Source organism: Aulostomus chinensis, chromosome 12, assembly GCF_037954235.1.
Source record: "Aulostomus chinensis isolate RoL2024-O1b breed Wild chromosome 12, RoL_Achi_v1.0, whole genome shotgun sequence".
NCBI lineage: Eukaryota > Metazoa > Chordata > Actinopteri > Syngnathiformes > Aulostomidae > Aulostomus > Aulostomus chinensis.
Window position 1 is genome coordinate 24,502,880 of NC_141331.1, and position 13,692 is coordinate 24,516,571.

The 13,692-nt window shown below is 43.0% G+C and overlaps 1 protein-coding gene across 7 annotated transcripts in view; it reads right to left on the reverse strand.

Moving 5' to 3' along the window:
• The window catches only part of sema5ba (sema domain, seven thrombospondin repeats (type 1 and type 1-like), transmembrane domain (TM) and short cytoplasmic domain, (semaphorin) 5Ba), a 190,854-nt gene that overhangs the window by 19,277 nt on the left and 157,885 nt on the right, over positions 1-13,692 (reverse strand). For all 7 annotated transcript variants that reach the window (XM_086220867.1, XM_086220866.1, XM_086220868.1 and 4 more), the window contains 5 exons: positions 5,307-5,424; positions 4,873-5,057; positions 3,049-3,192; positions 2,206-2,353; positions 520-745 (listed from right to left, as the gene is read on the reverse strand). In XM_086220867.1, the coding sequence (XP_086076993.1) occupies positions 520-745; positions 2,206-2,353; positions 3,049-3,192; positions 4,873-5,057; positions 5,307-5,424 (821 nt within the window). The remainder of the gene's footprint in view (positions 1-519; positions 746-2,205; positions 2,354-3,048; positions 3,193-4,872; positions 5,058-5,306; positions 5,425-13,692) is intronic.

Below are 13,692 nucleotides of genomic sequence, written 5' to 3' on the forward strand. Positions count from 1 at the left end.
CAAAACACAGTCAGTAATTCCAGCTGATTGTCTGATTTTAAAATTACAGTCTATCGTAATTTCAAATAGTTATTTCATGGCAAAGGTTATGCACAATCCTAGGCAGATTGAAAAGTGGATTGGAGGACATTTAAAAGCTAACACTTCCCTACCCCCACCACTCATTGTGCTAAGCTAACTAGAGGACAGCTGATTTCTGTGGGTCTTAGCTCTCTTAAGGAGAGAGGGGTCTCTATATTCATTAAGAAATTGCAGTTTGCTTTAAAATAGAGCAGTGGTGTTGCATCTGTATGGTTGCATACCATCCCATAACCACAAAGTTTCTGCTTCAGTTCAGCTGGGCTCCTTTATTGCAAACTCCCTGTCCTCCCATCTGCTTTTATACTATCAGTTATCTAGGAACAAGAATTTCAGTATATGAGTGTCCCAGAATGTGAATTCAATTTCAGAGAGTGTATTGTCTCCCGTCTAAACACATCAGTATATGTGATCAGTGTATCTGCCAATTGGTTAACTTACTATCTGTCTCACAGGCTGCTGTACCATCGTTGGGACAGAAGCGTGTCTCCACCTTCCTGCGACCAATCTGTAGCTCGTGGGGATCAGACAGGTGAGCTCGGCACATGTAGCGCATCCTCTGCTCCTGACGAGCCCCACCCTGGGTCACATTGACGGGCATCCAGGGGGTCCAAGGTGTGTTCCTCTTCACCTCGGGACACGCCTCCAAGTTACAAGCCTTGTACTCCTGGATGAGAAGGTGGTGGGAGTGGAATGGTAAGAGCTCTCCTCTAGCACTTCTTATTTCGGAAACATTTTCCTCAGTGTGCCTTCCACAGATTTGATACAGTTTGTAGAACAAAGAAAACACGACTACAATGAACAATGTAGAAACAACAATTTTTTTTTCCCTTTTGTCATGTTGAAAACTTCAGCTGGCCCTTCCTGTAAATGCCTCATTTACATAAAAAAGGAAATCATTGAAATTTAGCACATCTTGCAGCCAATCAGCTAAACAGTGTGTCCAACTGGGCCATTTAAGGTCAGGAGAGGAGTTCAACAATGCAGCAGTGTTCATCGCTGGTGTTGTCGTTACCTGCTCACATCTATGAGGGTTTAAACTCACGAGACATGCAGAAGGAAAACCCTTTGACACCACTTTAGACCTGCTGATAAACGCTCATTAATCCCGGCGTTCCCTTTCTTTTTTTTTTTATCCTGGTGAGTCACATTCAAAGTCAAATCACTGCTATTGAAATAAGTGAACAGCGTTGTCAAAACCACAGAAGAGTGAAGCATCTTGGACTTGTACACAATCTTGAGTCGCTGTGGTGACAGCAGCATGGAGGACAGCAACAGACTTTATCTTGCATTTTTAGCTCATCTGTTTTGCAGACTTAGCACCAACCGAGCAATGTTGAAGCTACTGGAACACACACGCAACTGGTAGAATTTGTTGCTGCAATGACTTACCGTCACGGAAGTTACTGGCAGAGGGGACGAGCTTTCATTCTTCATTGTACGTATATTGTTGATAGCAGAACTCTGACGATTCATATGAGCTGATAAATACCAATGTCCCTCACCAAGGGAGTGTTAGCGGGTATTTCAGCTAAGTGGAACAGGGCTATAGAAACAGCATTCCCCTCTTCAAGTTTTGCTCTCAACCGTCAAGTTAGATTTTAAGAGGGAATGCCTGCTTCCGACTCTGTGTCCACTTAGCCTTTTTTAGGTGTTCACAATGAGGAGTGGTTTGCCTTTTTTTTTTAAGAATTTTTTTAGGGTTTTTCTGGCAACCAGTCTGTAGGTTCAAGACTTATCACCCTGCTAGCTAACACAGTGCAAGAGAAGCTAACTCTTACTGCATGTTCATTCGGTACTATCTCCCGATAACAGAGATATTCATTCCAATAAAAAAAATGTCAAACAGATGTTAAGAATAAAAAATAATAATAAAAGGAAAGTTTACTGTTGTCATAGAAACATAACCACCATGTTAAGCACCCCACCCCCCGTGCAGTGAGGCATGTCATCCCAGCATTCCCCTGCGCTCCGCCACCATTTCTGTGCCAGAAAAAAAGATGCCATGTGGACACAGTCCCTGAGAGGAAGCAACGCTGACAGATGCTCTTCTGTTTTGTGTGTATGTGTGTGTGTGTGTGTGTGTGTCTGTGTGTGTGTATGTGTGCGCATGCGTGTGTCTCCTACCAGTGCACATCCTGGGCAGCTGTTGCCGTTCTCACAGGTACGGACCCTTGAATGAACACCTCCTCCACACTCGGTGCTGCACTTGGTCCATGAGCCCCACGGGGACCAGAAGATCGGCTGTGGACATGAAACCCCTTCGTTGCAAAATCTGTGGACATTGAGATGCTGTTAGAGGATATGAAGAGATGAGGAGTTAATAAATGCACGCCGGTATCAGCGGAAGCTGAAAGTATTAGGACAAGTTTACCTGGACCCAGTATGTGCGGTTTGATTGACATCATCAATGACTGACAGCCTTTTCTGCTTGATTTACAGCCTAAACGGCTGCTTCTGTCCTGCAGTGGTTTGGCTTTAGAAATCTGGAACCAATCTAAATGTTGTTATTGATGTTGTTGCTCCAATATGTGGGATGTGAGAAAATGGGTAAATGAAGCAGTTCAACACTGAAGATGGCAATGCTCAAGAGCGTCTTTGAACTCGCTGGTACGTGACCAGAGCAACGACAAGCTTTGAGATGGTGGTGCTTTTCCTTATCTCAGATGGTAGAAAACCTACAAAAAACACAAAACACTGACCTACTGTCTTCCAAGGCCAGTCCAAGACTGGTCAATACTAGAAGAACCTGCCATTCAGTTTATTGATTTGGATGAAGAAGAGTAACCGAGGCTGTCATGTACAAGTGAGGATGTCATCATAGTACAAACTGTAGTCCATTAAGCACAATCTGTAAATGAGAGCACGATATGTTTCATTTCATAGGTGCAAACAACATGGAGGAACTATTTCTCATTCACAAGTTCCCTTTACACCAATGATGAATTAAAAGTATCTGATATTCCTCACCGCTCATCTCTGCTTGGCCCCACACAGACACGGCCTCCGTGACGGGGTGAGGGGTTGTTGCAAGACCGCTGGCGCAGCTCAAAGCCCGTACTGCAGGTTGTGCTGCACTGTCCCCATGATGACCACGGTGTCCAGCCTCCATTTCTATGGCAATAGACATATGGACAAGTATTAGCAATCCAAGCCAGAATGGTTCACATGGTTTTGTATAATGATTATTCACCAGTGTATTTAGAATTATTCCTTCACGGTGGAAAAAAATCTTTCCAGCATTGTCTAATCGTTTCTCTTATTCAGGGCATCCCAAAGCAGAAAGGCAAACACACACAAGGAGCTAATTCTGAAAGGGAAACATTCATTCAATCTGCTTAAGTGCTTTGTTCCAGTAGCACTACTCATGATTTAATTGCCACTCTTTGCAAAAGCACAATTTAATTCGGCACCAAGGATTAAATCTGGTGTGATGAAGGTGCCTGAGCTCTTTGACTTGGCTCGGCTCTGTGTAAGAGAGGTGCCACACAACCTGAATTTTCTCACTTACATGATTTTTCTTGTGCTGTCAGAACATAAATTGTGCCTCAAGATAGATGCTTGAAAGTCCATCAGCTGATTGAATTTAACAGCATTCAATAAAATCCAACAAACCCTGGACCAGACTCATTTGCAAAATAACCATTTCAGTGCACAGTCACAGTCACGTTTTCAACTTGGATAAATCTAACTTTATGTCATTCTTTTTATTGGGGATTCTATTAATAATTTGTCTATCAATTATAATATTCATGCTAAAAATATAATGTATGGACTCACCACTTCAACGCTTTTCCAGAAGTGCTCTACATAAGGCAATTTAAGTAAATTTAAAAAATGCTAATGGACAGAGACAACAGATGAGGCTACGTATTAGAGGTTCTATGTGAAAGCATTGGCCAACTGTCATTCACTCTCTTTAATTCAAATGTAGGGTGCAACATATTATCATTTTCCAGTTTAGCATTCAATAGAAACAGATTGTCAATGACAAGTGATGCATGAGTATGCAAAATTTATGCAAACAACAAATCAGGATAACTTTGCAGTCATCAAATCGCGTGACATCAACCTTTGGTTTATGTTACCATTGTAGCATGAAAATATCCAGAGCAAAACAATCATTTAATGACATTTGGAAAGGTCTTGGTTCAGTTTGTGCCACCATTTCCTGCATTGCTGCTAGATAACGTCGTGACAGCAGCGCAGCGTCATTACAAGACGGTACAGCATGGGGCTGGTTGGGTAGCATGCTAATTTCAGTAGATATCTGCAAAAATCAACTTTGACCAAAAAAAAAAAAAGTTTTGTCTTCACACTTGATTGATAAATTGAATTACTTTTGAGATGTTTTAAATGACACAGAAATTCCTCATTTTGGTGAGTTTCTCATTCATACATGGATGCTAGAAGCGTCACTTATGACAGAAAATGAATGCATGAAGGAGCTTCTTCAAATCTTACAGAAATGAACACTGTTTGCTGTGAAGGCTAAAAGGCTGATTTAGAGACAGCCTTGTTTTGACAGCCTTCTTCTGATCTGACTCTACTGAAAAGGCAAGTTTCTGCTTTCTCAAAGTGTGAGGAATAACAAAGGAAGAAGTGTATCTGTTACTTGTTGTTTCATTTGATGTCATCATTTCTGTTTCATATCATAATTTGTGATATAAGGTTGTATGCACTGGCATTTGTTGATATGAAATTGAAAGATCAGAAAATAACCTACATTTAATAATAAATGAAATAACCCAGATTAGATCTTTGTATTTGTTTTATTTCATGGTCTTTTCCTACCTTGAGCAGTTGGCGACTTCGATGGTGGGACCCTCACAGTTCTTGCCCCCGCAGCGAGGGGCCGGGCTATCACAAGATCTAGAGCGACACAAGCAAGAGCTCACACCATCCACACCATCATCATTGTTGCAGGTTTGCCATGGCATCCAGGATCCAAAGCCGCCATTCGTGGTCTGGTTCTGGAGCTGGAAAGCACACGTTCAGCACACGGGGGATTCTTTTACCCAGCATGGAAGTGTGAGAGTGTGTGTGTGTGTGTGTGTGTGTGTGTGTGTGTGTGTGTGTGTGTGTGTGTGTGTGTGTGTGTGTGTGTGTGTGTGTGTCTCAGCGACTGCTTGGAATATTCATGAGTTTGAGAGCAGGCATCAGCCGGGCACCTTGATGTCCCATGAGGACAGAAGTAACAGTGCAAGTCAGTTTGGTGTTGCTCTTACCGGACACACAGAGATATTTTGCTTCCACTGGCTCATGTTGGAGCTGTCCTCCAGTGTTGTGCAGCGCCGCTGCCTGAAGTCCCAGCCACAGTAGGGGTCCCTTGCCTCCAGACACAGCCTTCAGGGACAGGAGAGAGGAAGAACACTTGCTTATTCGTTGAATAACAACAGGACATCGTTTTTTTTTTACTGCTTTGTAGTTTCATCCTAAAAATGAAACATTTAAAGAGCTGTTTTGTATAAAGCAAAGATGAATTTTAATTTTTAAATAAATCTACTTAAAAACAACCGAAAACATGAGTAACATAAAGCAAGAACTATGGACAACTTAAATTCCTGGATTTTCACCATGAGTGGCAGATCAGAAAATCAAATAGGAATCTCCGCATCTCTTACAGTTTCATTTCAGACTTTGAGTCACAGAGAAATGGGAGTGGATTGGACATGATGCTGCTTTTCCAAGCAAAATGCAAGATGCAGGTCGTGTGCAACCACCAGGGGGATTTAAATCAGGCCCTTATATTTGATTGGAGGTTCCGGGTTTGAGTCCCGGCTCGGGGCACGGGATCTTTCTGTGTGGAGTCTCCATGTTCTCCCTGTGCCTGTGTGGGTTCTCTCTGGTACTCCAGCTTCCTCCCACAGTCCAGACATGCAATTGGGGACGAGGCTGATTGGATTCTCTAAATTGACCGTAGGTGTGACTGTGAGTGTTAATGGTTGTTTGTCTCTGTATGTTGGCCCTGCAATGGACTGGAGACCTGTCCAGGGTGAACCCCGCCTCTCGCCTGAAAGCCACTGGGCTAGGCTCCAGCCCCCCCCCCCCCCCCCCCCCCCCCCCCCAGGAATAAGTGGAAGAAGATGGATGGATATTTGATTGATATGTTAAAATGTGGGCGTGGCTTCACAAAATTGTTCTGTTGTTGTTGTTGTTCTGTGATTTGATAGCATACACACACATCCCCTCTGTGTGACAGCCACCTGTCTGCTGCTATGTCAACAAGCAGTCAGGGACAGGTAGCTTTCAAGAAATATTTGAAAAATACATTTTATATTTGCCATTAAATAACAAGGAATGCAGCTCCACTAAAGTCCACTGACTACTTCTTTCCAAATCTGTCACTGAACCTAATAGTTTAGGTTTAGAAATACTTCTGAAAATATTGAAAAAATATGAATGAAAATAACAAGAAAATCTCAACAATCCAAAAAATTGAAACCTCTTCCAAAGTAAGAAGATTTTCAAGTCAGAAATACAATAGGAAAGAAAATGTTCTATTACCTGTTGTTCTAGGATACAAATTAAAACAGTTACATCATGTGTCATGATTAGGACGTGGTGAGAGTGTGTGTAGAGGCACACCTTCCACCTACACCTACCTAGCTTTGTAATGTATAAGCTAATCTGTAGCAGGAACAGTAGAGCAGTGGATAGGCCTCATACGTTGGTAGGATGAGGGTTGATATAAATACTGTTCAACACTATACACACTGTGAAAAACACTGGCTTCGGTCCTTCGGTACATGCATTAAAAAGTCTTCCAAAAGGAGAACCGGACTTCTTGGGGGATCCACTCCTGCAGCTCTAACAAAACAACATCACACATGGTAAATCGCCCAAACAGTGATTAAATATTTGTAAGCTCCTCCAGTAAAACAGAGGCTTAATGACGGCTAATTAAATCTAAAGCGGTTAATGACAAGGCTAAGCCAGCGGAGCTGATCTGAATGCCTCAGGAACGCAGGATGAAGGCATCAGCTGAATAACTCCTTTTTCTCTTTTCTGCCTCCCTCCCTCATTCTATCTTCCTCTCTATGTCCCTCACTACAGCAGCATTCCTCTCTTCATCCCCTACATCTCTGCCTTCAGCTAAAAAAGAGGAGATTCTTGTTGTTGTTGTGCCTTTTCTTTCCTGGCACAGAGCCCCTTGGTTTATTTGAAGAGCCCTGCAGTGTTTGAGCCTGTAGGTTAAGGAATCTCCAACTGTTGATCCAGCTCTCTGTGCCAGGTCTGGGGCTCCGTGGTGAACCAGACTTCGGCTCAAATCAAAGAGGACATTCCTGCTTAGCCAGCGCATCAGAGGTGACCCCACAGATGAGGAGTAGAAGACCACCTCCTTCATCCCATTCGGTAAGAACCTTCTTATGTGAAAATGTAATTAACCAACACTTTCCCACTGACACTGGATGCAATCTCCGATACAAATGAAACAATAATCATAATGAGGTCAGCCACAAATTCACAGTTCAGTGAACCTAATAGTCAATTTGAGAGGGTGGCGGAAGGAGTGTGCAGCCATTTTTGCTGAAGGTCGAACATACTGCACGTGTGATCGCTTTGAAGTGTGGCTCTGCATCGTCATTGTTGCTGAAGACAGCTCATTTGACTTTTGGATTACAAAGACAAACACACACACACACACATACACACTAGTACAGAGATCAGCTCGGCGGAACACTTAATAAGTGCACAATTCAAAGAGGAAATAAACAATGTTCTATAAAACGGAAAGGTGGGAGAGATTTGAGGCCCAATTAGCTCTGGGTAAATTATGCTGAGAGGCAGGCTGGGAGGCTTCTGACCTGAGGACGAAACACTTTGAAATGCTGGGTTCACCTTGTTTGTATTCTCTTGGAGACACATCATGATTTCACTGAACCGTTCATGCCTTAAGCGCCCATAACCTAATGACTGTATCAGCTGAATAAAATGATTACAGTTCAGTTAAGGATGGAGGTTAATGCTGTTAGAGTAAATACAACCTGCACTTCTGCTGCTTCTTCTGCTTCTACCTGATTTGATGAATCTTTGCAACCAGATTTTTGTGTTCATATCCTGAACTGCAAATGGCTGAAGGAACAAAGACACACGTAGGTAGTCGATCTTTGTCAAAATGCTCTTCTTTGGGAGTTTGAATTGACAGGCACATTCCAACATCAGTATTAGATTGATGATAACATACGTTGCATCATTTCCTGTTAGCGTCACACAGTTACTACAAAACTACAAAAAAAGATTCCACTTTTGTAAACACAACGTTCCACTGTGTACGGTGCAGCTTCTGTCAGCTGCTGTTTCTCTGCCCCTGATAACCCCAGCACCACTGCTTGTTGAGCGGAAGATGAAGCAGTTTAAAGTCCAGTTACTCAGGCTACACCCTACAGGGTCCGCGAAAAGTTTCATTTGTCCACTGAGTTGCGTACGTCTATTCCAACTCACCAAACTTGAACTGATCACTCACAAAACTACTGAGGCTTTCAAGTCCTGGAAGCTCGGTCAGATTTGAAAACAAGATGAAGAGGACATCATTGAAGGAAACGAAATGGAGAAAAACAAGGACGTCACAGTAGAACAAAAGCTAATTTCAACTCTTGTTAAAACGTGTTTCATTGCCGATTGGTCTCAGTCTTGCTGTTAAAAAAGGTTTTTAGCTTTGAGTCATGTTATGATAGCGTGGTACTCCGTCAATTCTTCAAACAGCAGATTTGAAAGGTCCAGTGTCTTGAGTTTCATCACTCGATTGAGCAGAGCTCAAAAACAAGTAGTTTGAAATCTTGTATACTCATTGCCAAAGCAGTATACACATAGCATATGGAGTTCACACTCCACATACATGGAAGCAGAGTATTTTTCTGAACAGCAACATGCAGCAGATGAATATTTTAAAAAAGTCTCGAAAAGACACAGATATCCACATCCAATGACTGCCAGAGACAGTGGCAGATGCAGTAGGGAATGGTTCAGTTCAGCTGAGTGGTGCTGGATGTCTTTGGGACACAGCAGACTTGGTACATGTCAGCTATGGCAGGGAGAAAGACACCTATGATCCACTTTGCAGCTCCGACTACTCTCTCCAGGGACCTATACCATCTGTTACTGTACAGGTTTCGTATCAGGCAGTGATACATTGCATTCTATTATAAAACAGCACTGGGACATTTTCTCCAATCATTTTCTCACTAGAGGCCATTTCCTAAAAGAGGATTTACTATGAGGAGGAAAACAAGTTATAGTGAGGCGCTTAGACGCTGCTCTGACCTTTTCTGCATGCTGGCCAAACACTGGCAGTTCTTCACTGTCCTAACTGCTCACCTTTTAAAAAAAATAGCACTGTTGTAAAAGTCAATAAGAGGCAGTGTGGCTGAGGAGAGGGCTGTGTGATGGAAATACAGAGGCCAGTTTGTGAGGCATTTAGCCTCTGTGTGAAGTGTGTGAAGTGTGTGAAGTGTGCGTGTGTGTGCGCCTGTGTGTGTGTGCGTGTGTGTGCGCCTGTGTGCGTGTGCGTGTGCGTGTGCGTGTGTGTGTGTGCGTGTGTGTGTGTGTGTGCACATTATCAAATGTTTTTCTGAATTTTACACAGGCTGTTTTGGTGTTGTGGGTGTGCCATCATGGGTGAGAGCATCACTTTGACAACTTGGCAGAACATCGGCTGATATTAAATTCAGCAGCGAGCATGCGGGTGGCACACTTTATCAAAACAGAGGAGCCACGGAACATGGCCTGTTAAATTTTAAACAGGCCGAGTAGCAAAACCCACCAGCCTATAAAACAATATGTCTGGACGGCATCTGAAGATAAATCTTCCAGTTCCTCTCAGTGGGGGTGTAATTGGCATTGTAAATCGTTTGCGAATGCTGTAAAAACCAGTGTCTCCTTTTATTACACACCCTTTAACAACTAGACATAAAAACAATAGTTCACCTTGTCTTTCATGACACGCCATCAGTGTTTAATTGCAAATATGATCACTAGAATTGATAAATCATGATTTAGAATCTGCTACTATTGGCTGGAGCGCTGACACTCTGGGGATGCTTTAATCAAAGTTGACCGGATGATCTGACTTTGAGTTCAACATATGTCTGCATGCGCTGGCTTCTATCCATCTCTCCATCTCTGCATGTCACTTTTTGCAGCTGTTCTCCAGAGAACACGGCTGACAGCTTCTCGCTCCTCATCTTCTCTGCAGGGAAAGAGCCCTTCCCTGGGGCTTTCTCCACTGTTGCACCAGGCTGAGCTAGCCATTTAGGATATCTGCTCATGATAAATTGGAATCACAGAGAACTCCTTCTCGCACTCAGCACTAATACATCCAATTAGGCCCAGTTGGAGCTCAGTTGATGACTGATGGTGTCAGGTCCAAAAAATATCAGGAAAATAAAAGGGAAATGGCTGTCTGCCAAAAAAGTGCTTGCTGCACTCCGTGGAAAATTTTAGCCCCTGATGAATAAAAAGAGCTGCATCATCACTGGGAAAAAGAGACGGGCTACGAGACAGAGAGGACTGAAAGAGTGGAAATGTATTCAAAGACAAGATGATAGGCGGCAGTGAAAGGATGAAATTGAGTCATACAAGGAGAGAAATGAAGAGTATGAGTGTGGAGACAGATGACACAAGATGAGGGTTCGTACAACTGAACTGCACCACAGACCACTGCTGGGATTTGGTGGCATTTCATAAACCCAGTCAATTAATGTGAGTCCAGTACTGAAACTTCTTTGGTCTATCATCAATTATTTAGTCACACTTTGCATTATGAAGGTCTGAGCCTGTCTCATGTCATAATGGCTAAGAGGAAGGACCCTCGTCATCCACCTCATCTAGTGCCCCCTATTGCTGCTCTACTGTGGCTCCAGGGAATATCAAAATAAGGGTAACCACTATTCCAGGCCAAACCCGTCCACCAGACCATATCACAAATAAAGCGCTCTTGAGGGTGACAGCTTAAACGCATGTCTCATCCCAGCTGAGTGGAAGTAACGCACTGGTCCTTTTTCAGGGCCCATTGCATCCCTCTGCAGAGCTGTTTCATCTCAGCCGGTCTCCTTTACTGCTGCTTCCACACTTGTTACTCTCACACAGTGCCACACCAACATGTACACACACAGTGATGATGCAGCCCTGTCACTCCATCAAGCCTTCAAGAGTGTTGTATCCCAACCTGAATTGTGCATTACTGAGTGTAAAGAATAGTTACCCATCTCCCATCAGCTGCAGAGGGTTTCTACGCACAGCCACTTATGTCTGACGTGTTTGGAGTGACTTTGCCGACGTCACCCTGCACAGCAGCAAAGAGGGCTTGGGCTGACTCAACATGAACACCCCCTCACTGAATACTGTGCAGCAAAGCCTACACCCCATACACACGCACCCTCTTCCTGTCTAGTCGGACTGTTATCATCATCATCTCAAACCAGGTTTTATAATGACGTCACTGGTTTCCTTTTTCACAGTGAGAAGTCACTTTCAAGTGCTTATAATCAGATGTGTTGGTCTGTTACGTTCTTCATCGCTTCCAGCGACCTCAGTCACTTTTGACATGGTGTGTGTGTGTGTGGGGGGGGGGGGGGGCAAGACATACAAGAGGGGACGAGGTTAATCTATACTCTAAACACAGCATGAAGGTTTTTTTTCTGAGTAGCTGTGTTATGGACCTGGTGACTTGCAGAGACCTCTCTTTCAATGTCCAAACATTGATTTTTTTCAGAGTTTCTGGGAGAAAACACCTTTCCTCATTTCCTGTCATGTCTAGAGTGCCAGTAAAGTGAAAAAAAATAGGCAAGCCATCACTTTTGGTGATGTTAAACTGCTACAATGCAAGAGCACCATCATTCTTCAGCTGTAGCTAAAGAGAAATAATCCACATAGCATTTTAAAGCTGATAAGAAATGAAAAAGTTTGTGAATTTTTGCTAATTGAAGGTGAGAGTTTCCTCAGTACTTTCTTTTTAATATCTCTCAGTCATCCTCCTTAGTGAGCATCAGGATATTGGAAAGGTAGCATGGTGGAGGTTAAGACATAGTTTTGTTCCAAATCAAGACTGACAGCCTGGGGACAGTAGGAAAGCAATATAGAGAGAAGGAGGGAGAGATAGATAGAGAGAGAGAGGGGGGAGCAGTATGGTTACAGAGAGCTGTAGCTACAGAACAAAGCCTGTAATAAAAGTAACAACATTCTCAAGCAGTAATGAATACCACCCCCCCCTCTCTCAAACACACACACTCTCTCTCTCTCTCACACATATTCTCTCTCTCTCTCTCACACACACACACACACACGCTTTCTCTCTCTATGTTGCTTGCTCTCCCAGTCCATGGCTGGTGAAGTGTTCCTCTGATTGGTCATACCAGCTTAGCGGCAGTCAGCTCTAGAGGTCTGATGATAGGCTGGCAGTCACAGCAGACAGTAAATTGGGTTTATTGGGAACCGGCCTGTATGTTCCCCACACACAGTGAAAGACAAGGGAGTTCACAACACTGTATACTGAAGGGGTATGTAAGAACCTGTAAAAACACACTTGTTTTAACGAGGACACACACACACACACACACACACACACACACACACACACAGATACAGGCTAGACGAGATGTTAACGGTCAGATGGTTCCCTGTTTTAAGCTCCTGCTGCAGGCAGGTTGAGCATCCTCAGCCATGTAACTGCTACCAGGTCATTGTTATTCTATATATATACAAACACACACACACACACACACACACACACACACACACACACACACACACACACACACACACACACACTTGTACAAGGCCTCAGGTGAAAATGTAGATCCAGCACGCAGGACAACTGTACCTCTTGTACCATCAACTCAAATATTTATTTAAGCAGATGTGGTAGCAGTGAGTTTGCAGCAGGAATATAATCACTATCAAATCCCGAGAAAAAAGCTAGGATTCTCCTAAATGTGTGTGTATGTGTGTGGGGGGGGGGGGGGGGTGCATGCATGTATGTGGTCATGTGGGTTGGGAAGGCCGGGTTCTTAACATTTATTGTATTGTTTTCTATTTTATTTAATGTTGCCTGTTTTTCTTTTATCTCTGTGAAGCACTTTGTGTTGCAATTTCTGTATGAAAAGTGCTATATAAATATAAATAAACTAAACTAAACTAAACTAAACTAAACATGCATTCATTTCCTCCCTTTCCTCATCTTCGTCATAATTTTGTGTCCATGATTTGTTTGTCTGTTCCTCTTTTTCATGCTCTTCATCAATTTAACCTCATCAGCAGCTGAAGAAACAATAACTTAAAACAGTTCAGACAGGTTGTCTATGCTGGAAACCATTTTTTTCCCCCACTGTCTGTCTAAAAATATCTCAGGAGTTCAATGTTGAACTCCTGTGGAGAGTTTTCACAACACTCAAGGTTTCTTTGTCCTATAAAGTTTATTACTACAGTTTTTAGATTTACTGTTTCAATGTCCTGCAATATTTGCTTCATGCAAAGGTTTTACTGTCAACCGGAAATTAGCTGGTGAACCCCCCGAAGCATTTCAGGATTTTCTATATTTAAATTTTAAAAAGAGCAGTTAATAACATCCATAATATTCCCTCTGCCCCATGCGCAACCTGTTTGTGTATTTAACAT